We start from the raw sequence: 24307 nt of genomic DNA, 5'->3' as shown, positions 1-24307 counted from the left end.
TGGGTGGGACTATCCCTGTTCAGTCTGCATGTGCCCAGTGACTCTGGAGGGAGAGCTAGATATGAAGTGAGCATGGGCTGCATCTTCCCTTAGGGTGTGGTGGCAGTCACTGCCCGGGTGGGAAACAGGTCCGGAGTTGAAGGGGCTAGAGCCAGAACAAGGTGTGAGCTGGGGCTTCTTCTATGATCAATGGCCCTCACTGCCCTTTCAGGTGTGGGTTTGGGTCCTGAGGGGCTAGAGTAAGAGCCCTGAGGAACTTGGGTTTCTCATGGTTGTGATGGCACTCTCCCCATTGCTCTAGGATATAGCTGGGCCCTGAGGGCTTGGGGCAGTATTTCTGTGCTGGTTTCACTTTTTCCCCAGTCTGCACAGAGTAGTTAGAGGCTGGAGGGAATGGGCTCTGACACAGAGGGGTTCAGGCCGGAGTGGTTGTTGCCATACAACTGAGCTGGTCCCACACCCAACATAGAGTGCACTGGGAAGGGAGTTCCTGTGATGGCAGTCTCCAGCCTGTAGTTAGCTTCACTCTCTCCAGAGTGTCTGCAGGGACACATGACCTGGAATGACTGTCTCTACTGGTCAGAGGCAGGTCCAAGGCCTAAGATACTCTGTTGCCTCGAAGTGCACACACACTCATTGGTAATAGCCTCATCTCAGTGGGGGGCAGTGCCAGAGCAAGAGGGGCTAGAACATAAGCCTGGTACAGGCTGGGTGGGGCACTGGGTACATTCTAGGAATCGAGCCAGAGGCCTGGGCAGCAATCAAGCCCACCTTCTCCAGGGAGGGGTTTGAGGGGAAGGATTAAGTCCCACGAACGTTCTTTTCTGACCCTGAGGTCTGTGACTGTCCCATCCCACCTGTGGTCTGTCCACCTGAGCTCATGCCATGAACTCTGGAAGGGAGCCAGGGTGAGAATATGGGGGAAGGGTGGACCCAAGTGCTCCCCATTGTCCAGGTGCAGTCACTCCTTACTTCCCATCGTCACTGTGCCCATCCTGCCCCTGTCGCGGGTAGCTCATGTTGGGTGGCCTCATATATGGGTCCCCTGATTCTAAGATGAGCTACTCTGAGGAGCCACCCTTCCCATTCTCATTCCATCCACACCCACAGTAGTTGTCAGACATCATAGGATCACAGAGTAGGATCGAGAGCCACCTCCAGCGAATCCAACATTCCGAGTATCCCGAAACCCTGTCGTGGGGTTTGGTGACTTCTGCATCATCCCCCTCCTATGTTTTGGGAATTTAACGACAAGCCTTGAACAAAACAGATCCGACCCTTGCTTTTGCTCATTCGATGCCTTCCAGAACCTGGACCGGCCTCTACTCCCTTTACTCCCTGAATCACATCTTTCTCCCTCAAGGGAGATTACTCCTGATTACATTTATTCACACACAGGGACACACAGTCACCAACCTTGAATGGCCAATCTACCATCATACCCCCTTTTGTGTAGTAAAACACCGGTCTTTCGGGAAGGGTGTCAGGCAGAACCACCCTCACCTCACTCAAACACGTCTGTCACTCTGAGTCTCAGGCTGGTACAGCCCTGGGTCCTGGCTGAGGGAAGGAAGTGCTCCCCAACCTCGAGTGAGGGGGAAATCGAACATGGAGTTCAGACTCAATCTCGTGTGTCCTAACGAGGCAGTCTGGGAGATTGAGCTGGGACACGGAAATATCATTTCCAGGAAAATCTGTGTCATGGGGCTGGTGGAAGAGTATTTGACGGGGACCATGCAACAACACAGACCGACTAACCACACTTGCCATAGAACCTGACGGGCCAATTTCCACTCAAGGGTGTACAGACGACCCAGATGGAGGACGGTGGTCAGCTGGCTACGGCAGGCAGGATGTGAATGCTTCCAGATTGGAGCTCTGGAAGGCGGTCATGAGTTCCTGCTGATGGGAAGGGTGAATGTCAGAGATGAATGGGAACCGCCAGACCCCAGAGGAGGAGGGGGGTTTGGAGAGAACTAGAAGAGGGCCTTCGGGGAAAGGGAGGAGGTGCCAATGTGGCCAGGCAGAGCACACACAGGACCCAGACCGGGGACACTCCGCTGGCTTGTCTGCAGGGATGGTAGCAGAGACTGGCCTAGAGTCCCCACCACAGGCTGCCAGATATACCATTCTGGAAAAGGCTGTGAGGTGGAACAGCGTCCCGCCCCGGCCCCCTACCCCGACCCCTACCCCTCCACAGAGAAGGCAGAACACAGAATATGAGAGGTACTTTAATTGGAAACTGCTGTGTAACTGGGGCGGGGCGGGGGCAAAACAAGGGGGAGAGGAAGCCCTAGGTGAGGAAGAACAGGAGGGAACGAGCTTGGCCACAGCTCCAGGGCCCCAAAGGTACCAGCTGCTCCTCTTGCAGGAAGACGCTGGGCTCAACCTGTGAAACAGCAGAGTCAGGGAAGAGCCTCAAGCCAGGGCCAGCCCGCAGCCCTGCTGAACAGCCACGACTGTGGGAAGGGGTACGGTGTGTGTAACACTCACTTCAAAGGGTCTGCGACTTGTCAGCCAGGTACTGCATGGCGGCTGCAACAGGGACAGGCATTACCAGGCGCTCCAGACACAGGGATATAGAAGCCTGTCCCCCATCCCCCTGAGGAACCGCCTAGCCCTGAAGCCTTAAACCCCTCCAGACCTGATGCAAAGAGCTCTGGGCCTGATCACTCCCTACCACCCAAATTGAATGTGGAACCGGTTCCTAAAGGGAAACAAAGTGTGCCAGCAGCTCTCATGCTGTGGGCCGTGCCACAACCACTCAGAACTTGTCACACACACAAACAAACAATCCAACAAGAACCTTAGAAGCCACACCAAGCAGCAGTTCAACGGAAAACTCAACGAGGCATCTCTAAAAGTCCTATCAGAAGGACATTCCCTAGGACTGGTCTGGTTGTCAAAGTGTGCATGCAGTCCAGACAGTACTTTGCTATTTGTACACACGCCCAGCTGTACATGCACAACCAGCTCCAGGGGGAGGCCTGAGAGGTTCTCCTCCCCACAGGGATGATCGTCCCTGCCAGGCCCACCGCACCTGCACCCCACCCCCACCCCAGGTGCCCACCCGGTTCTGCACTAAGACACCACTCTCCGGCCCTGGTTCCTCATACCAAGTTGCTCCTTAAGTTCGTCTACTTCTCTCTCTAGCTCGAGACACTAGGCCAGCAGACAGAGGAGGAAGAGAAATGATTAGTATACTCTGGCCTCCTCTCTCCTCCACCTTCTCCTCTCCCCTGGGCCCTCCACCCTAAAGCCAGGGGGCCTGACTGGCAAGGGCTCCTCAGTGGAAAGAAGGTGGGCTCCCTCCGTGGGGTACGTGATGGGGGCAGGGGAGGGGTCGCCCACACATGTCAGCTGAACTTGGACCCAGATCCCACCCTCGAGTTTGGGCCTGCATTTCCAGGATGCAGAGAAAGCATTACCCAAGGACAGCAGGGCGTTCCCAGTGGCTGCTGCTGCGTTTCCGGTCTTGGGGGATGGTCAAGTGGCTCCCGGTCACCTGAGAGGGAAAGGACACACAATCCAGCTTCCCAGGCTCCCAGTGAGGTGGAAAGGGCCAAGGGGGCTTTAAAGTGAGGTGAGGCAGCACCCACCTCTGCTGGCAACCAGCTGCCCCTGCTCTGCCCAGCAGCTGGAACCTTGTCTCGGCCGGCCTCCCGTTCCCCGGGGGCAGCCATTTCGCCATTGTGGTCCCCAAACAATGTGGCTCTGGATTCGACCCTCCCAGAGCTGCACCCACAGCCAGCACGTGGGAGAGCAATGTGGCCGAACAGGACTTAACAGAAAAGGCTGTTCCCCTGCAAGTCTACACCCGGAGCAGCTGTTTGGGGCACTGCCACCGATCACCCCGGTCGCACAAACCGCACACAGGATGATGTGGCTCAAGGCCAGCCCTGCCAGCACCCCGTCTCCTGTGGGAGAAGCTGCCTGGGAGCAAGGCTGTGCCCCCAGCCGAGACAGAGGCAGAGGTTTCTGTCCTCAACCCCTCTTCCCTCCCCTCCAATCAAACCCACGACAGTCACCTGAGGGGGCAGGCCCCCTGGGCATGACTTCTCCCCGGTTCAGGGCCAAGGGTTCTGAGTTTCCTGGATCTTTGGGGCTTCGGGTGTTGACATCGCCACTGCTGGCTTTTCTACAATGAATGCGCAGACAAGATGTCCCTGGCCTGTGAGTTAGCAGCTGAAACAAAAATTTCTCACCGATTTGGATTAAGGAAGTGTGTGTGTGTGTGTGTGTGTGTGTGTGTGTGTGTGTGTGAGAGAGAGAGAGGGAGAGAGGGAGAGAGAGTGAGAGAGAGAGAGATGTGTGATTCCCGCCAGGGTGAGGCAGGGAATTGGGAAGGGAATTGAAAGGCTGATCTCATTAGTACTTTCACCCTCTGTCATCCCCAGGCCAGCAGGCAGAGCTGATCTAGGGACAACAGTGGGACACTGAGAGACCAGGCCCCCTGCAAGGAAGGTCTGGGGAACAGCTAGGAAGGAGGATTTAGGAAGATGGTGAGTCTAAATACTGAGGCTTTCCGGGGAAGCTTTTAAGGGATCCCCCTACCCAATTCAGCTACCAGCCCTCCCTTCCATCCCAGCCCAAGTCTCTCAGAGGAGGCTGGAAAGAGGCCAAGGGTGGAGAACCGGGCCCAGGATACCCGAAGTGCTACCTTAATGTTTGTCCCTAGGAAAAGGAGCCCGACCTGGCATCGTAATGACTCAGTGACCGAGGGGCACCCAATGCTGACCTCTGAGGGGTGGACAGAGGCAGCATGGGTGAAGACGTATGCCCTGGGTGCTGTGGGGGGGGGGGGGTAAAAGTGGGGAGAGAGGAGGAGCATGGCCTACTCACCTGGCCCTTTGGGGCTGGGTCTCTATTTGGGTCCTTATCTTCTCCCGCCACCGCCTCAGATTCCGTTGCCCATCTGACCACGGATTTCTTCCCAGCGCCGCTGTGCTCGGACTGTTTGGTTCCCGAAAGGACCAAGGTATAACTCTTGGGTCTCCCAGGCTGCGGAATACCAGAGATTGGGGGGAAGGTGGCCGGTTCCACGGGACTTGCCGAGATTCGCTGCCCCCGGGAACGGAAGGTTCCCCCCAGGGCAAGTTTGGATGCTCCCCCGACGGATTTCTTCTCCTGGGCTCCGTTCTTCCTAGGAGTGACCCGCGGCAGGCCACCTGCAGCAGCAGCAGAAGCAGAAGCAGAAGCAGCAGCAGCAGCAGCAGCAGCTCCCGGGTAGCTGGGCTTGCTGCCCCCCTTCCCCCACAGCACGCTCTGCATTTTCTTAGGGGAAGAGATGCCCTGCTCTCCCACGCCCTGCCTTTCCACAACCGAAGAGAGTCCTCGCGGAGCCGACGACAGGGAAGAGCCTGTCACGTGAAGGAAATTCTCCCTGGCTTGGAACTTCGAGTGTCTGGGAGTGTCCCCGGGATCCTCGGGTCTGCTGGGCTTGGCCTGGCCTCCTCCTCTGGGGTAAGTGCTCACCGTCATCAGCTGTGTCTCACTGAATTCATCTGAGGACTCGGAGTCGGACAGCAGCCAGGTCAGGCCTTCCGCGGAGCGCCGCTGGCGATCCGCAGCCACGTTCAATCTACGCTTAGTGCCTCTCTTAGGGTTCCCCAAGGCCCGGCCCGCTTCAGGCCCACCGAGGTGGAGAGGGTCGGCTGGAGCCGTCGGCGCCTCCCCACAGCTCTGGCCGGGCTCTCCTCGACCGCGGGGACCCGCCTCGAGGTGCAGTGTCAACACGGTGTACTCTTTGAAGGCAGTGGAGCTCTCCGGGGACGGGTACCTGCGGACGCCCAGCACGTCCTGGTCGGTCAGCTGCTGCAGGTTGGCCTCCTCGGCCTCCTCAGACTCCTCGATCAGGTCCAGGAGGTCCCTCGTGTGGTCATCTGGGGAGCCAGGTCCACCTTCCCCGCCCCACAGCACTGGCCATCGCGCTTCCAGCATCTCCCGCTCAGACTCGAAGCCCTCGGGGTCCCGGTATCTGCGGAAGCCCAGCACGTCCTGGTCGGTCAGTTGCTGCAGGTTGGCCTCCTCAGACTCCTCGATCAGGTCCAGGAGGTCCCTCGCGTGGTCATCTGGGGAGCCAGGTCCGCCTTCGCGGCCCCACAGCACCGGCCCTCGCGCTTCCAGCATCTCCCGCTCAGACTCGAAGCCCTCGGGGTCCGGGTATCTGCGGACGCTCAGCACGTCCTGGTCGGTCAGCTGCTGCAGGTTGGCCTCCTCAGACTCCTCGATCAGGTCCAGGAGGTCCCTCATGTGGTCATCTGGGGAGCCAGGTCCGCCTTTGCGGCCCCACAGCACCGGCCCTCGAGCTTCTAGCATCTCCCGCTTCAACTGGAAGCCCTCGGGGTCCGGGAAGCCGCCTCCGCCCTCGCCGCTCCGCGGCTCCTCAGGCTCAGGACCTGGGTCGGGTCCCCGCGGGACGCCGGCCCGCTCCTTGCCCTTTGGGCGGACACGCCTTCTCCACACAAACACCTCATCCGGGGAGCTCATGTCGCGACCCGGGCGGCCCCGGAACCGGGTCGACGGTCTATGGCCCGAGTCGCGGTTGCGGTCACGGTGGGCTAGGCGTGCGGCGCTCAGAAGGCGGCGTCAGCCACCTCACGCGACGCACGAGCTCGCCTCAAAAGAAAGGACGCGCCACTTTCAGCGCGCCTCCCACGCCCGCGCAGCATCCTCCTCACTGCTCCGGCCCCCGCCAACCAGGGAGCGCCTTGTTCGCCCGCCCCTTTGAGGCCTAACCAATGGGGTCGAGGGCCTTTGGTTTGCTCGCAAGCCCGTGGGTGGTCCGGGCAGTTGGCTGGTGAAGAGGATGGTGGGAGTGCTTCCCTCTGTCAAGCCTCTGGGCCCGCCTCCTCCTGTCCGGCCTCCACTTTCCGGTTAGAGTCACAGCTCTGAGCCTCCGTTTCCCATCTATACAGGGGGTCGAGGGCGTTGGGGAGTGAGGGCGCCGGGCTCCAGGGGTGGTGAGGATGAAACGTCAAGATGGAGGCGCTGGATGCCTAGCACACGCCGAAAGCATTTGCCAGCCTCCCTTCCACCGCAAGCCTTACGACCCAACAGGAGAATAGGCACAGGAGTCCCGCAGTCAGTGATCAGGGGTCGGCCAGAGAGCAAAGGGATCGTATTTTCGTTCTGTAAGGTCTCTGTCTCAACTGCTCCATCAAATGTGGCTCAGCAGACATTATTGGCAGGCGGGTTTGCCGGATAGACTTGGGGTTGGCCTCGCTCCATCAGCCCTTCGCCCTCTCTGAGGCAAATTCAAAGAAGAGGAAATCGCAGTGGCCAGTTACGCCCCAAAAGGTGCTACCCACCGCTGATCCTGGAGATGTGAACTAAAACCACGAATCGGGTTTCACACACTAGGTTGACAACCTTCAAAGAGCTTAACCATTCCGAGGGTGGGAGAGCTTAGGAGCAAACCCCTGTGGCGGTGGTGCAAGAGACGCATTTAGGAGGTAATTTGGCAGAATCCATTGCAAGCAACTTAGTGCTGGCACGGGCTCTGTGCCTGGCACTCTTCTAAGCGCTGGGCATAAATAATAATGCATCCGCGTGACACGCCTTTAACTATAGTACCAACTATTACTGGCCTCTTACCGGTGAGGAAACAGGCACTGAGAGGTTCGGCCACTGGCCCAAGGTCATTTGGCTCGTGGGGATCAGCGGCAGGATTGAAACCAATCAACCTGACTCCAGAGTCCTTGCTTTTAGCCCAAGATCTTTAAAAGGAAGGAAAAAAGAATCTATTTCCTCTATGCTCCTGCAAGTCCGCTGCCTGGTACTTCTTCCGGAGACAAGCTGGTACCTGTAGTGTACAAGAACACATGCACAAGGGTGTTGGTGACGGGAAAAACTGGGAACACTCCAAATTCCCGTCAGTAAGGAAATGGATGAATGCAACGTGGCTTAGCATCCAGTAGCATAAAGCGTGGCAGTCCAACGGAATGCATCAGGCCATTCTCACAGCTTTCGAAAGCATCTGCCTGACTTCAAACTGCAAGTTGCAGAACGATGGCTTTGGATTCACATTTGTAAGTTAAATCACTTGCGAGTGTGGGCACACGCACACACACCAGTCAATCCTATGTAATATATGAGAATTCATTTATGTATATATACAAGTATGTTTCAAAGTTTTGAAGGACGCACAGCCAAGGGCTACCAGTTGTGATGGCGGTGGATGTGGATAGCCAGGTGTCTCTCAATTTTTCTTGGAACTGTCAGTTCTCAGCTCCCCTGAGCTGAGCAGTACTGATGTCTGGGGAGTGGTGCCTCCCTTGGTTTCTATACGGCCCATGGGTGTTAGAATTTCCCTTGTCTGCCACCCAACTCCTACTCTGACACCGCTCCATTCCTCCCATACCTTACTTCTGCTCCTTCCCGTTCATACTCCTCTGTCTTCAGTCACCTCTCTCTCCTGCATCCTGCTCTGGCTGACGTCCTGGGGTGTCTGAACCCCTCTTGCCTGTGGAACTCAAAGGCACAGTTTTCTGGGTCTGCACTTGAGAAGCTGGCCATGCTGGAGAAGTTTCAGAGCAGGGGAGATTGGGTGCACTGTAAATCTGCAATCCTCCTCCTCAAGCCTGCCCCCGATGGTGCCTGCCCGTTTGTGGATACCGCCCGCTTCCACTTCTCCCAGTGACTTTTTAAGTCATGGTGTGCTCTTTCAGATATGTTAAAATGGATAAGGAAGGATATAGCAAAATCTCCTGCATCCACCAGCACCCTAGGAAACATTAGCAGTGGATTCAGTGGAAGCCTCCGTCTTCCCTCTCACCATTTCCATTCCCTTCCTCCCTCCCCCAGTGACAGACTCCCGGAACTTCTTCTCACATTCTCCACTCTCTTCGTCCCTGTGGCTCTCCTACCTCCTCTTCCCCTGCATCCCATACGTCTCCAATGATGTCACTAATCTCTGCTTTAGCCCCCTATGCTCACCAGGATCCAATACTGGTTTTGACTTACTCTCTTGGCCTGGGGTGGGAGCCAGTGTCAGAGGTTCCTCTTGGCTTTCCCCACCGTGATAGCTCTTACCCCACAGAGCAGTGACCCAATGTGGAAGTCATTGCTCCAACTGCCAAGTGTATCACTTATCATTATCAGCTTGGGGACTGGAGAAATGACCGCTATTTTGGTCCAGGGACCCCTTCAGCTCACTGTGAACTGGTCTCCATTCCCAACTCCTGTTAATGTCAGGGCCTCATAAGCCCCATTCTAATGAGGCCCCATCATGACACTTTGGGCCTCCTGGATCAATGTCAGCTCAGATCCTGTATCCAGTAGTAGTAGAAGTGTCTGGGTCTTTTTATAGCCTCAGGGTACAGTCACCTGAGAATGGCAGTCATTCTCTTTAGGGACGGTCATAACCCACTGCCTTGTTTCTGGGTCATTCCTCCTCAGGACTCATCCACCTCTTCAGTGGGGCCGGTCTCTGAATTGGCTCAGGACCGGGAACTGAGCAGTAGACTGTGGCTTTGTAGCGGGATGATGGCCCTCCTTCTCTTGCATTCTTGCCTTTTGCTGGCTGTAGTTGCCCCTAGGGAGCCATGCTGTCTGAGCCATCTTCTCAGCTTTCTGCCGGTCAAGCAGGCACTCTTGACTGCCCCTCTGACCTTGCTGGTCGTTACTGGAAATGTGGTCTGCTGGCATCTCTTGGTTAAGAGCTGCCCTCTGCCCTCTATTATGTCAGAATTCGTTGGCTCCCATGGGTGGTAATGAGCCCAGGTCGGGACCACTTTCCTTCCATCATTGGCATTGGCCTGCAGAGTGGAGCAACCAGCATACTTCTAGTGATGCTGGGGCCCCTCTCACCAGAACATTCCTGATGGCTTTGGTGAGTGATGTGTCCTCTCAGCCCTACAGTGGGACATAACCATGAGGCCATGTGACTGGCCTCACCTTTTCTGTCCGTTCTAGCATCACTCAAATTTCTTGCTCCTTCCTCTGCCATCTGCCAATCCAAGGCAGGCATTTCCACTTGTCTGCTTATGGGCCATCACTTTCTCAAAGTTTCAAAGGGCCAGTCTGGCGGTGAATTTCCTCCATCTCCGGGAGTCCTTGCCCGTGTGTTAAATCCCATGGCATGAGAAAGCGCCTCCGCTCAGTAAAACTTGCTTATCCTCTCTTATATTCCTGTCCACTTGATCCAGCACCCTCAAAATCCAATTCCAGGGATACTGCCCTCCTCCTGCCAGTACAGGCTTGTTATTTCTTGGTGTATAATTTCTTTTTCCCCTTATCAGGCTCGGCATATCCCAGTGAGTTTATGGAGAAGAGATGAGGGTTTCCCTGGGAGAGGCGTCTGTCACTTTGTGGGGGAGCGGACTCTGTAGCATCTACCAGCACAGGGCATGTGTTAGCTGTTGCTGGGGAAGGAAGGGCCACCCTGCAAGCTTTGAGGCCTCAGGACGTTTGGATCTGATAAGCCAACGTTTGGAGACATCCATGCCAATATACCCGGCCTACATTTCAGAGTCTGAAGTTTTTCCAAAAAGGGCCCTGACCTTCCCATAACAGGCCTGTGTTTGTCAAGGATGTGTACATCTCTGGAGTTCTGCACTTACTGTTATCACATAATGTGTGAGCTACTCAGCTGTCTCTGCAGGAGGCAAGGGCATTTTGTAAGCCACCAAGAAAACCCCATGAATCTTACACTTGGCCCTTAACTGTTTGGTAATGTCCCTTAGTTTCTCATTATGTCTTTGCAGGGCGCCAGTATAACAGTGATGAACAGCCGCCTCTGCCCTCCCTATAGACATAGTGCCCTCCCTACCATTCAAAGGCCTGAATCATCTCACAGGCCACAAGTAAGACCCTCCACTGGGATATTTTTCAAGGTACGTATGGATACAACCTTAAGGAATCAGGAGGTAACCTTGTGCTAGAGATTATCCATGCCCCACATAACACTCAAAATGGTACACTCTTTGTCATTTGGGCAGTGAGTGAGCTGGTCCATAAACCCCATCTTATAGCTAACTTCTCAGACCACTCCTGGTACCACTTTTGTTAGTTTGGGCTCTCCACAAATACAGACACCAAGGAATGATTGGACATGAACGAACATGATGGGAGAATGGCATGTGAAGGATAAAGGAGAAGGAGCAGGAATGAGTCTTCTTCTTCAGGGTGCGATGCGGGTCTGACGTCTGTAAGAGAGACGTGGGGGAAAGGAGGGTCAGATAAGAAGAATCTCTGATGCAGTTTCGTTCTAACACTAAACTTTCGTTCAGTTTAGTTTGGTTTGTTCACGCTCATGTGGAGTCCCCAACCTACAGCTGCCATTTAGAGGAGTCCCTGTCCTGCAGCAGTATGCCCCTGCCATGCTCAGTCACTGGATGGGAGCTACCCAGAGGATGTGGGATCTTGGCACAAACAATGGTGGTGCCAGAGAAGTGGCAGCTGGCACTTGCCAATCTACTATGTATCCTGCAGTGGATCGGAGGGACATGTTTCTATGGCCACCACGAGGAAGTAGAAGTCAAAGATGACTAACATTTCCGTTTTGAGTGACTTTGTGGTGGGGAGCATAAGGACACAGGAAGTAAAGAAAGATTGGGAGGGAAATGATGGGATTTTGGATACATTAAGGTTGTGTTTCTTATAGGACATGCAGGTGGAATTAGCCAGAATGCACTTAGAAATTTGGTTCTGGAACACCAGTGAGGGATCAAAGCTGGAGAGGGATACAGATATGGGAGTCATTCATTCCCTCAGTAAACTTTTATAGCAGTGTTTTTTCAAATGTCACCATAACCTTAGAAGTTCCTTGCATGCAAGCTCCAATTCCTTTCCCTTCACCCTCCTCAGAAGTAACCTCTATCCTTTGTCTTCATCATTCCCTTCCTTTTCTTTAGTTATTTTCTACATAGGTTCATATTCCTAACAACGTTGGTTTTGCTGCATCCTTTGTTCTTTATGTAAATGGAATCATCTGTGTTGTTTCTGACTTCTCCCGTGTGATACTGTGTAACTGAGATTCATCCCTGTTGTCGCATGTGGCAGGCAATTGTTCATTTTCATTGCTGTACACCGTTCCACCAAATGAATATACAGTAGACTCTCATTATCATGATAGTTATTTGTAGTCTATAAAGTTGCCATGAACACTGAATTAGGCAATCCTGAAACATTGCTCCTAAGGGAAATATAATTTCAAGTTCCTACCATCCGCTGGTCACAACATTTTCATCGACTGATCGCTGCGTAATCATGTTTCATGTGTGTTTCTGTGTAAAGGCACTCTATTTAATACAAATATTATTGATTCATTAACATTGACCTCACAGCCAACAGCTGGGAGGCCATCTTTAATTATGAAATCACCAACAAAGAAGCACAAAAATGCAAACTATGTGGCACCAAATAAATCATGAAAAGGACACTTGCTTGCAGTCTGAGACTGAAACCAGAAGGCAGAGCGACACCTTGTTTGACCTCAGTTGGGAACATATTCCACCAACTCAAATTTCTCACAGCTCTCTCGAATGAGGAGGATAGCACTATGGTACTGATTTGTGGTTAAAAATGAATTTTAGCAAATAGGGGAATTTGCAAGTATGGAATCTACAAATAAGAAGAATCAACTGTATCTCAACCTATGTATCCATTCTACTGTCAATGGGTAATTTGGGTTGTTTCCATTTGGGCAGATATTATTCATAGTGCTACTATAAACATTCTGACGCATGTTTCCTGGTGCCCACGTACAAGAGCCTTCCAGGGCAGAGCTTTCCAACTTTTGGACCTGGGACTTTGAGGCCTTCATCTCCAGAGACAGCCAGACAGCAGCCCCTGGACCGCTTGGTTCTGGCCCTGAACAACTTTGTCATCTGACTCCTGTATGCCATACAATCATCATTTTCTGTGTGAGCCATAGAATAAAATGGCTGGGAAGCTGTGTTCCAGTGCTCATACTTAGGACTGAACTTGTCATCTCATAGGGAAAGAAGATTTCCAACATTACTAGATCATGCCAGATTTTTTACAATGCGGTCATGCTAATTTCAACTCCTACCAACAGTGTTTAAGTGTTCCACATCCTCATCAACATTTGATATTTACAAAGTACAAAATTGTTGTCAATCTTGTGATAGTGAAATGGTGTCTCATTGTAGATTTAATTTGCAATTTCTTGATTAGTAATAATATTAGTAATAATATTGAGCAGCTTTTCATGTGCTTGGCCTTGGGGATTTTCTTGTCTATGAGGGGTTCATTTAGTGTCTTTTGCCCATTTTCCCCTTGGGTTGTTTGCATATTTATTTGTGGAAGTTCTTTATGTATTCTATACTTTAATTCTCTGATGATTTCATGTTACGTAAATATCTTCTAGTTTTTAGCTTGCCTTCACTCTTTTTATCATACCTTTTAATGAACAAAAGCACTTCTTTTTAATTTTTCACAGCACTTTATTATGAAAAATTCCATACAAGAAGATCACGGGACTGCCCTGGTGGCACAGTGGTTAAGAATCTGCCTGCCAATGGAGAGGACACGGGTTCGATCCCTGGTCCCAGAAGATCCCATATGCCATGGAGCAACTAAGCCTGTGCGGCACAGCTACTGGAGCCTGTGCTCTAGAGCCTGCGTGCCACAACTGCTGACGCCTGCGTGCCTAGAGCCCATGCTCCACAACAAGAGAAGCCACTGCAATTAGAAGCCCGCGCACCGCAACGAAGAGTAGCCCCTGCTAACCGCAACTAGAGAAAGCCCGCGCGCAGCAACAGAGTCCCAGCGCAGCCAAAAAAATAAATAAATAAATAAATAAAACTTTAAAAGAAAGAAGCAGCTCACAAGATGATCCGGGGAAGTTGAGGGGGTACTTGCTGATCATGGACCACCTTCACTCTCATCTGATGACCTCGCTTCCCATTTCATTGAGAGTATACAGGCAATCAGAAACAAACTTCCCTCATTCATAAATATTTTTCTCTATTTTGGATCATTCCTATCAGCATACAAGTATCTTGTCGTTTCTCCCAATTAAAGAAAACATTCTTTTGATTCCAATTTCCCTTCAAGCTACACCATTTTTCTCTGCTCACCTTCACATAAAACCTCCTAAAGAGTCGATGTATACTTGCTGTCTCAAATTCCTCTCTTCGCATTCACTCTTTCTCTCCTTTCCATTTAACAATTCTCTATTGAGGGCTTACAAGGTACTGTTCTAACACATGGTGCTACATCACTGAGAAAAAGTGATGACGTTCCTTCCCTCAAGAGCTTACATTTCTGTCATTGGCCTATTGGCAATATTTTCTCAATCTTCAACTATGTCCATTCCTTTGTTGTTGGAAATCATTTTCCTGGACACAGGTTCAATCTTTATTGGTTGCCTAGAGTGTTGCTCCTAGAACACTCCTTTACCAAACCCCTAAGTGGGATCTTCTGCTTCCTAGAATTAATGTCTTCATTGTTCTTGGTTTACCACAGTGTTTTGATGGGACTCATTCTCCGGGTACCATGGGAGATAATTTCTTTTAAGACTTTGCATGAACAAATATTACCTTTAATATTACCTTTAATTTCATGCTTATTTGATAGCTGATATATAATTTCAGGCTGAAAAGGTTTCTGACTTTCAATGTCACTTTTGAGAATGCTGGTACTATTTTGCATGCCATTATGATTCCCAAGCCTTTATGTATGACACATTTAATTTTTTTAGTTATATATATTTTGATTTATTACATAGTAAAATTAACTTTTTTGTTTTCAGTACCATGAGTTTTAACACATGGACAGAGTTGTGTAACTATCACCACAATCAGGATACAAAACAGTTCCATTAGCCCCCACATCTCCTTCATTCTGCTGCTTTGTAGTCAAACCATCTCCCCCATCCCAAACCTCTGATGACTGATGATCTGTTTCCCATCCCTATAGTTTTACCTTTTCCAAATATTATACAAACACAATCACACAGTATGTAACATTTTGAGACTGGCTTCTTTCATTTAGCATAATGCATTCGCGATTCATCCAAGTTGTTGCATGTATCAAGAGTTCCTTCCTTTGTATTGTTAGAAAATGTTTCATTTAGGGCTTCCCTGGTGGCGCAGTGGTTAAAAATCCACCTGCCAGTGCAGGGGACGTGGGTTCGAGCCCCGCTCCGGGAAGATCCCACATGCCGCGGAGCAGCTGAGCCGGTGCGCCACAACTACTGAGCCCATGTGCTCCAGCTGCTGGGCCCGTGCGCCTGGAGCCCGTGCTCCGCAACGGGAGAAGTCACCGCGATGAGAAGTCCGCGCACCACAAAAAAGAGTAGCCCTGGTAAATAAATAAATAAAATTAAAAAAAAAAAAGTTTCATTTATAGATGTATGGTTTTATTCGTTCATCTGTTGAATAGCATCTTGATTGCTTTCAGTTTGGGGTGACTTTGTATAAGGTTTCTATTAACATTCTATTAACAATCATGTTAACATTCTATTCACATCCATAGTGTGCACTGGGAAGCGAGTTCCTGTGATGGCTATCTCCAGCCTGTAGTTAGCTTCACTCTCTCCAGAGTGTCTGCAGGGACACATGACCTGGAATGACTGTCTCTACTGGTCAGAGGCAGGTCCAAGGTCTAAGCTAGCTCTGTTTCCTCGAAGTGCACACACACTCATTGGTAATGGCCTCAGCTCAGTGGGGAGCAGTGCCAGAGCAAGAAGGGCTAGAACATAAGCCTGGTACAGGCTGGGTGGGGCACTGGGTACATTCTAGGAATCGAGCCAGAGGCCTGGGCAGCAATCAAGCCCACCTTCTCCAGGGAGGGGTTTGAGGGGAAGGATTGAGCCCCACGAACGTTCTTTTCTGACCCTGAGGTCTGTGACTGTCCCATCCCACCTGTGGTCTGTCCACCTGAGCTCATGCCATGGACTCTGGAAGGGAGCCAGGGTGAGAATATGGGGGAAGGGTGGACCCAAGTGCTCCCCATTGTCCAGGTGCAATCACTCCTTACTTCCCGTCCTCACTGTGCCCATCCTGCCCCTGTCCCGGGTAGCTCATTTTGGGTGGCCTCATATATTGGTCCCCTGATTCTAAGATGAGCTACTCTGAGGAGCCACCCTTCCCAATCTCATTCCATCCACACCCACAGTAGTTGTCAGACATCATAGGATCACAGAGTAGGATCGAGAGCCACCTCCAGCGAATCCAACATTTCAAGCATCCCGACACCCTGTCGTGGGGTTTGCTGACTTCTGCATCATCCCCCTCCCATGTTTTGGGAATTTAACGACAAGCCTTGAACAAAACAGATCCGACTCTTGCTTTTGTTCATTCGATGCCTTCCAGAACCTGGACCAGCCTCTACTCCCTTTACTCCCTGAATCACATCTTTCTCCCTCAAGGGAGATTACCCCTGATTACATTTATTCACACACAGGGACACACAGTCACCAACCTTGAATGGCCAATCTACCATCATACCCCCTTTTGTGTAGTAAAACACTGGTCTTTCGGGAAGGGTGTCAGGCAGAACCACCCTTGCTTCACTAAAACACAAATCTGTCCCTCTGAGTCTCAGGCTGGTACAGCCCTGGGTCCTGGCTGAGGGAAGGAAGTGCTCCCCAACCTCGAGTGAGGGGGAAATCGAACATGGAGTTCAGACTCAATCTCATGTGTCCTAAAGAGGCAGTCTGGGAGATTGAGCTGGGACACGGAAATATCATTTCCAGGAAAATCTGTGTCATGAGGCTGGTGGAAGAGTATTTGACGGGGACCATGCAACAACACACACCGACTAACCACACTTGCCATAGAACCTGACGGGCCAATTTCCACTCAAGGGTGTACAGACGACCCGGCTGGAGGACGGTGGTCAGCTGGCTACGGCAGGCAGGATGTGAATGCTTCCAGATTGGAGCTCTGGAAGGCGGTCATGAGTTCCTGCTGATGGGAAGGGTGAATGGCAGAGATGAATGGGAACCGCCAGACCCCAGAGGAGGAGGGGGGTTTGGAGAGAACTAGAAGAGGGCCTTCGGGGGAAACGGAGGACGTGCCAATGTGGCCAGGCAGAGCACACACAGGACCCAGACCTGTGGCACTCCGCTGGCTTGTCTGCAGGGATGGTAGCAGAGGCTGGCCCAGAGTCCCCACCACAGGGTGCCAGAGATACCGTTCTGGAAAAGGCTCTGACGTGGAGCAGCGCCCCGCCCCAGGCCCCTACCCCGACCCCGACCCCTACCCCTCCAGAGAGAAGGCAGAACACAGAATATGAGAGGTACTTTAATCGGAAACTGCTGTGAAACTGGGGCGGGGCGGGGGCAAAACAAGGCGGAGAGGAAGCCCTAGGTGAGGAAGAACAGAAGGGAACGAGCTTGGCCACAGCTCCAGGGCCCCAAAGGTACCAGCTGCTCCTCTTGCAGGAAGACGCTGGGCTCAACCTGTGAAACAGCAGAGTCAGGGAAGAGCCTCAAGCCATGGCCAGCCCCCAGCCCTGCTCAACAGCCAGGACTGTGGGAAGGGGTGCGGTGTGTGTAACACTCACTTCAAAGGGTCTGCGACTTGTCAGCCAGGTACTGCATGGCGGCTGCAACAGGGACAGGCATTAGCAGGTGCTCCAGACAGAGGGATATAGAAGCCTGTCCCCCATCCCCGTGAGGAACCGCCTAGCCCTGAAACCTGAAACCCCTCCAGACCCCATGCAAAGAGCTCTGGGCCTGATCACTCCCCACCACCCAAATTGAATGTGGAACCGATTCCTAAAGCAAAACAAAATGTGCCAGCAGCTCTCATGCTGTGGGCCGTGCCACAACCACTCAGAACTTGTCACACACACAAACAAACAATCCAAGAAGAACGTTAGAAGCCACACCAAGCAGCAGTTCAAGGGAAAAATCAACGAGGCATCTCTAAAAGTCCTATCAGAAGGACATTCCCTAGGACTGGTCTGGTTGTCAAAGTGTGCATGCAGTCCAGACAGTACTTTGCTATTTGTACACACGCCCAGCTGTACATGCACAACCAGCTCCAGGGGGAGGCCTGAGAGGTTCTCCTCCCCACAGGGATGATCGTCCCTGCCAGGCCCACCGAACCTGCAGCCCACCCCCACCCCAGGTGCCCACCCGGTTCTGCACTAAGACACCGCTCTCCGGCCCTGGTTCCTCTTACCAAGTTGCTCCTTAAGTTCGTCTACTTCTCTCTTTAGCTCAAGACACTAGGCCAGCAGACAGAGGAGGAAGAGAAATGATTAGTATACTCTGGCCTCCTCTCTCCTCCATCTTCTCCACTCCCCCGGGCCCTCCACCCCAAAGCCGGGTGGTTAGACTGGCAAGGGCTCCTCAGTGGAAAGAAGGTGGGCTCCCTCCGTGGGGTACGTGATGGGGGCAGGGGAGGGGTCGCCCACACATGTCAGCTGAACTTGGACCCAGATCCCACCCTCGAGTTTGGGCCTGCATTTCCAGGATGCAGAGAAAGCATTACCCAAGGACAGCAGGGCGTTCCCAGTGGCTGCTGCTGCGTTTCCGGTCTTGGGGGATGGTCAAGTGGCTCCCGGTCACCTGAGAGGGAAAGGACACACAATCCAGCTTCCCAGGCTCCCAGTGAGGTGGAAAGGGCCAAGGGGGCTCTAAAGTGAGGTGAGGCAGCACCACCCTCTGCTGGCAACCAGCCGCCCCTGCTCTCCCCAGCGGCTGGAACCTTGTCTCTGGGCCTGCCTCCCCTGTTCCCCGGGGGCAGCCATTTCGCCATTGTGGTCCCCAAACAATGTGGCTCTGGATTCGACCCTCCCAGAGCTGCACCCACAGCCAGCACTTGGGAGAGCAACGTGGCCGAACAGGACTTAACAGAAAAGGCTGTTCCCCTGCAAGTCTACACCCGGAGCAGCTGTTTGGGGCACTGCCACCGATCACCCCGGTCGCACAAACCCCACACAGAGGATGATGTGGCTCAAGGCCAGCCCTGCCAGCACCCGGTCTCCTGTGGGAGAAGCTGCCTGGGAGCAAGGCTGTGCCCCCAGCCGAGACAGAGGCAGAGGTTTCTGTCCTCAACCCCTCTTCCCTCCGCTCATATCAAACCCACGACACTCACCTGAGGGGGCAGGCCCCCTGGGCATGACTACTCCCCGGTTCAGGGCCAAGGGTTCTGAGTGTCCTGGATCTTGGGGGCTTCGGGTGTTGACGTCGCCACTGCTGGCTTTTCTACGATGCATGCGCAGACAAGATGTCCCTGGCCTGTGAGTTAGCAGCTGAAACAAAAATTTCTCACCGATTTGGACTAAGGAAGTGTGTGTGTGTGTGTGTGTGTGTGTGTGTGTGTGTGTGGGAGAGAGAGAGAGAGAGAGAGAGAGAGAGAGTGAGAGAGAGAGATGTGTGATTCCCGCCAGGGTGAGGCAGGGAATTGGGAAGGGAATTGAAAGGCTGATCTCATTAGCACTTTCACCCTCTGTCATCCCCAGGCCAGCAGGCAGAGCTGACCTAGGGACAACAGTGGGACACTGAGAAAGCCCAGGCCCCCTGCGAGGAAGGTCTGGGGAACTGCTAGGAAGGAGGATTTAGGAAGATGGTGAGTCTAAATACTGAGGGTTTCCGGGGAAGCTTTTAAGGGATCCCCCGACCCAATTCAGCTACCAGCCCTCCCTTCCATCCCAGCCCAAGTCTCTCAGAGGAGGCTGGAAAGAGGCCAAGGGTGGAGAACCGGGCCCAGGACACCCGAAGTGCTACCTTAATGTTTGTCCCTAGGAAAAGGAGCCCGATGTGGCATCGTAATGACCCAGTGACCGAGGGGCACCCAATGCTGACCTCTGAGGAGTGGACAGAGGCAGCATGGGTGAAGACGTGTGCCCTGGGTGCTGTGGGGGGGGGGAAGAGTGGGGAGAGAGGAGGAGCATGGCCTACTCACTTGGCCCTTTGGGGCTGGGTCTCTATTTGGGTCCTTATCTTCTCCCACCACCGCCTCAGATTCCGTTGCCCAACTGACCACGGATTTCTTCCCAGCGCCGCTGTGGTCGGACTGTTTGGTTCCCGAAAGGACCAAGGTATAACTCTTGGGTCTCCCAGGCTGCGGAATACCAGAGATTGGGGGGAAGGTGGCCGGTTCCACGGGAGTTGCCGAGATTCGCTGCCCCCGGGAACGGAAGGTTTCCCCCAGGGCAACTTTGGATGCTCCCCCGACGGATTTCTTCTCCTGGGCTCCGTTCTTCCTAGGAGTGACCCGCGGCAGGCCACCTGCAGCAGCAGCAGAAGCAGAAGCAGAAGCAGCAGCAGCAGCAGCTCCCGGGTAGCTGGGCTTGCTGCCCCCCTTCCCCCACAGCACGCTCGGCATTTTCTTAGGGGAAGAGATGCCCTGCTCTCCCACGCCCTGCCTTTCCACAACCGAAGAGAGTCCTCGCGGAGCCGACGACAGGGAAGAGCCTGTCACGTGAAGGAAATTCTCCCTGGCTTGGAACTTCGAGTGTCTGGGAGTGTCCCCGGGATCCTCGGGTCTGCCGGGCTTGGCCTGGCCTCCTCCTCTGGAGTAAGTGCTCACCGTCATCAGCTGTGTCTCACAGAATTCATCTGAGGACTCGGAGTCGGATAGCAGCCAGGCCAGGCCTTCTGCGGAGCGCCGCTGGCGATCCACAGCCACGTTCAACCTACGCTTAGTGCCTCTCTTAGGGTTCCCCAAGGCCCGGCCCGCTTCAGGCCCACCGAGGTGGAGAGGGCCGGCTGGAGCCGTCAGTGCCTCCCCACAGCTCTGGCCGGGCTCTCCTCGACCGCCGGGACCCGCCTCGAGGCACAGTGTCAACACGGTGGACTCTTTGAAGGCAGTGGAGCTCTCCGGGGACGGGTTCCTGCGGACGCCCAGCACGTCCTGGTCGGTCAGCTGCTGCAGGTTGGCCTCCTCGGCCTCCTCAGACTCCTTGATCTCAGACTCCTCGATCAGGTCCAGGAGGTCCCTCGTGTGGTCATCTGGGGAGCCAGGTCCGCCTTCGCGGCCCCACAGCACAGGCCCTCGTGCTTCTAGCATCTCCCGCTTCGACTGGAAGCCCTCGGGGTCCGGGAAGCCGCCTCCGCCCTCGCCGCTCCGCGGCTCCCCAGGCTCGGGACCTGGGTCGGGTCCCCGCGGGACTGGGGGGCCGGCCGCACGGACGCCGGCCCGCTCCTTGCCCTTTGGGCGGACACGCCTTCTCCACACAAACACCTCATCCGGGGAGCTCATGTCGCGACCCGGGCGGCCCTGGAATCGGGGCGACGGTCGATGGCCCGAGTTGCGGTCGCGGTCACGGCAGGATAGGCGTGCGGCGCTCAGAAGGCAGCGTCAGCCACCTCACGCGCCGCACGAGCTCGCCTCAAAAGGAAGGACGTGCCACTTTCAGCGCGCCTCCCACGCCCGCGCAGCAGCCTCCTCATTGGTCAGGCCCCCGCCAACCAGCAGGCGCCTTGTTCGCCCGCCCCCTCGAAGCCTAACCAATGGGGTCGAGGGCCTCTGGTTTGCTCGCAAGCCCGTGGGCGGTCCGGGCAGTTGGCTGGTGAAGGGGATGGTGGGAGTGCTTCCCTCTGTCAAGCCTCTGGGCCCGCCTCCACCTGTCTGGCCTCCCCTTTCCTGTTAGAGTCACAGCTCTGAGCCTCCGTTTCCCATCTATACAGGGGGTGGAGGGCGTCGGGGAGTGAGGGCACCGGGCTACAGGGGTGGTGAGGATGAAACGTCAAGATGGAGGCGCTGGATGCCTACCTCGCGCCAAAGCATTTGCCAGCCTCCCTTCCACAGCAAGCCTTACGACCCAACAGGAGAATGGGCACAGGAGTCCCGCAGTCAGTGATCAAGGGTCGGCCAGAGAGCAAAGGGATCGTATTTTCGTTCTGTAAGGTCTCTGTCTCAACTGCTCCATCAAATGTGGCTCAGCAGACGTTATTGGCAGGCGGGTTTGCCGGATAGACTTGGGGTTGGCCTCGCTCCATCAGCCCTTCGCCCTCTCTGAGGCAAATTCAAAGAAGAGGAAATCGCAGTGGCCAGTTACGCCCCAAAAGGTGCTCCCCACCGCTGATCCTGGAGATGTGAACTAAAACCACGAATCAGGTTTCACACACTAGGTTGACAACCTTCAGAGAGCTTAACCATTCCGAGGGTGGGAGAGGTTAGGAGCAAACCCCTGTGGCGGTGGTGCAACATTCCCATTTGGGAGGTAATTTGGCAGAATCCATCGAAAGCAACTTAGTGCTGGCACGGACTCTGTGCCTGGCACTCTTCTAAGCGCTGGGCATAAATAATAATGCATCCGCGTGACACGCCTTTAACTATAGTACCAACTATTACTGGCCTCTTACCGGTGAGGAAACAGGCACTGAGAGGTTCGGCCACTGGCCCAAGGTCATTCGGCTCGTGGGGATCAGCGGCAGGATTGAAACCAATCAATCTGACTCCAGAGTCCTTGCTTTTAGCCCAAGATCTTTAAAAGGAAGGAAAAAAGAATCTATTTCCTCTATGCTCCTGCAAGTCCGCTGCCTGGTACTTCTTCAGGAGACACGCTGGTACCTGTAGTGTACAAGAACACATGCACAAGGGTGTTGGTGACGGGAAAAACTGGGAACACTCCAAATTCCCGTCAGTAAGGAAATGGATGAATGCAACGTGGCTTAGCATCCAGTAGCATAAAGCGTGGCAGTCCAACGGAATGCATCAGGCCATTCTCACAGCTTTCGAAAGCATCCGCCTGACTTCAAACTGCAAGTTGCAGAACGATGGCTTTGGATTCACATTTGTAAGTTAAATCACTCGCGTGCGTGGGCACACGCACACACACCAGTCAATCCTATGTAATATATGAGAATTCATTTAAGTATATGTACAAGTATGTTTCAAAGTTTTGAAGGACGCACAACCAAGGCCTACCAGTTGTGATGACGGTGGGTGTGGATAGCCAGGTGTCTCTCAATTTTTCTTGCAACTGTCAGTTCTCAGCTCCCCTGAGCTGAGCAGTACTGATGTCTGGGGAGTGGTGCCTCCCTTGGTTTCTATACGGCCCATGGGTGTTAGAATTTCCCTTGTCTGCCACCCAACTCCTACTCTGACACCGCTCCATTCCTCCCATACCTTACTTCTGCTCCTTCCCGTTCATACTCCTGTGTCTTCAGTCACCTCTCTCTCCTGCATCCTGCTCTGGCTGACGTCCTGGGGTGTCTGAACCCCTGTTGCCTGTGGAACTCAAAGGCCCAGTTTTCTGGGTCTGCACCTGAGAAGCTGGCCATGCTGGGGAAGTTTCAGAGCAGGGGAGATTGGGTGCACTGTAAATCTGCAATCCTCCTCCTCGAGCCTGCCCCCGATGGTGCCTGCCCGTTTGTGGATACCGCCCGCTTCCACTTCTCCCAGTGACTTTTTAAGTCATGGTGTGCTCTTTCAGATATGTTAAAATGGATAAGGAAGGATATAGCAAAATCTCCTGCATCCACCAGCACCCTAGGAAACATTAGCAGTGGATTCAGTGGAAGCCTCCATCTCCCCTCTCACCATTTCCATTCCCTTCCTCCCTCCCTCAGAGAGAGACTCCCGGAACTTCTTCTCACCTTCTCCACTCTCTTCGTCCCTGTGGCTCTCCTACCTCCTCTTCCCCTGCATCCCATACGTCTCCAATGATGTCACTAATCTCTGCTTTAGCCCCCTATGCTCACCAGGATCCAATACTGGTTTTGACTTACTCTCTTGGCCTGGGGTGGGAGCCAGTGTCAGAGGTTCCTCTTGGCTTTCCCCACCGGGATAGCTCTTACCCCACAGAGCAGTGACCCAATGTGGAAGTCATTGCTCCAACTGCCAAGTGTATCACTTATCATTATCAGCTTGGGGACTGGAGAAATGACCGCTATTTTGGTCCAGGGACCCATTCAGCTCACTGTGAACCGGTCTCCATTCCCAACTCCTTTTAATGTCAGGGCCTCATAAGCCCCATTCTAATGAGGCCCCATCACGACACTTTGGGCCTCCTGGATCAATGTCAGCTCAGATCCTGTGTCCAGTAATAGTAGAAGTGTCTGGGTCTTTTTCTAGCCTCGGGGTACAGTCACCTGAGAAATGGCAGTCATTCTCTTTAGGGACGGTCATAACCCACTGCCTTTTTTCTGGATCCTTCCTCCTCAGGACTCATCCACCTCTTCAGTGGGGCCAGTCTCTGAATTGGCTCAGGACCGAGAACTGAGCAGGAGACTGTGGCTTTGTAGCAGGATGATGGCCCTCCTTCTCTTGCATTCTTGCCTTTTGCTGGCTGTAGTTGCCCCTAGGGAGCCATGCTGTCTGAGCCATCTTCTCAGCTTTCTGCCGGTCAAGCAGGCACTCTTGACTGCCCCTCTGACCTTGCTGGTCGTTACTGGAAATGTGGTCTGCTGGCATCTCTTGGTTAAGAGCTGCCC

The 24307-nt window shown here is 53.6% G+C and overlaps 2 protein-coding genes across 2 annotated transcripts; both read right to left on the bottom strand.

The window, feature by feature from the left end:
* Positions 1–2494: 2494 nt before the first annotated feature.
* Positions 2495–19140, bottom strand: LOC136142136 (uncharacterized protein CXorf49 homolog). Its single transcript, XM_065900184.1, has 6 exons — positions 19020–19140; positions 4843–6560; positions 4029–4185; positions 3429–3505; positions 3117–3162; positions 2495–2535 (listed from the first exon to the last, which is right to left on the bottom strand). The coding sequence occupies exons 1-6, from the start codon at positions 19138–19140 to the stop codon at positions 2495–2497; spliced, it is 2160 nt and encodes a 719-aa protein (XP_065756256.1).
* A 525-nt stretch (positions 19141–19665) lies between these two features.
* LOC136142135 (uncharacterized protein CXorf49 homolog) lies at positions 19666–21128 on the bottom strand. Its single transcript, XM_065900183.1, has 2 exons — positions 19830–21128; positions 19666–19779 (listed from the first exon to the last, which is right to left on the bottom strand). The coding sequence occupies exons 1-2, from the start codon at positions 21126–21128 to the stop codon at positions 19666–19668; spliced, it is 1413 nt and encodes a 470-aa protein (XP_065756255.1).
* Positions 21129–24307: the final 3179 nt, after the last annotated feature.

Source organism: Phocoena phocoena, chromosome X, assembly GCF_963924675.1.
Source record: "Phocoena phocoena chromosome X, mPhoPho1.1, whole genome shotgun sequence".
NCBI lineage: Eukaryota > Metazoa > Chordata > Mammalia > Artiodactyla > Phocoenidae > Phocoena > Phocoena phocoena.
The sequence above is the reverse complement of the archived record's forward strand: the minus strand, read 5'-3'. Positions and strand labels throughout refer to the sequence as shown.

What these genes read in the sequence shown, in the direction of transcription:
- LOC136142136 (XM_065900184.1), bottom strand. Translation starts at nt 19,140, where the DNA reads ATGCATCGTAGAAAAGCCAGCAGTGGCGACGTCAACACCCGAAGCCCC. An exon ending in CAGGGGGCCTGCCCCCTCAG is followed by an intron (nt 3,506 to 4,028) that starts GTGACTGTCGTG and finishes TTTCCCTCTCAG; the next exon opens with GTGACCGGGAGCCACTTGAC. An exon ending in CGAACTTAAGGAGCAACTTG is followed by an intron (nt 2,536 to 3,116) that starts GTATGAGGAACC and finishes TCCCTGTTGCAG; the next exon opens with CCGCCATGCAGTACCTGGCT.
- LOC136142135 (XM_065900183.1), bottom strand. Translation starts at nt 21,128, where the DNA reads ATGAGCTCCCCGGATGAGGTGTTTGTGTGGAGAAGGCGTGTCCGCCCA. An exon ending in ACCCAGCCCCAAAGGGCCAA is followed by an intron (nt 19,780 to 19,829) that starts GTGAGTAGGCCA and finishes CCCCCCCCACAG; the next exon opens with CACCCAGGGCACACGTCTTC.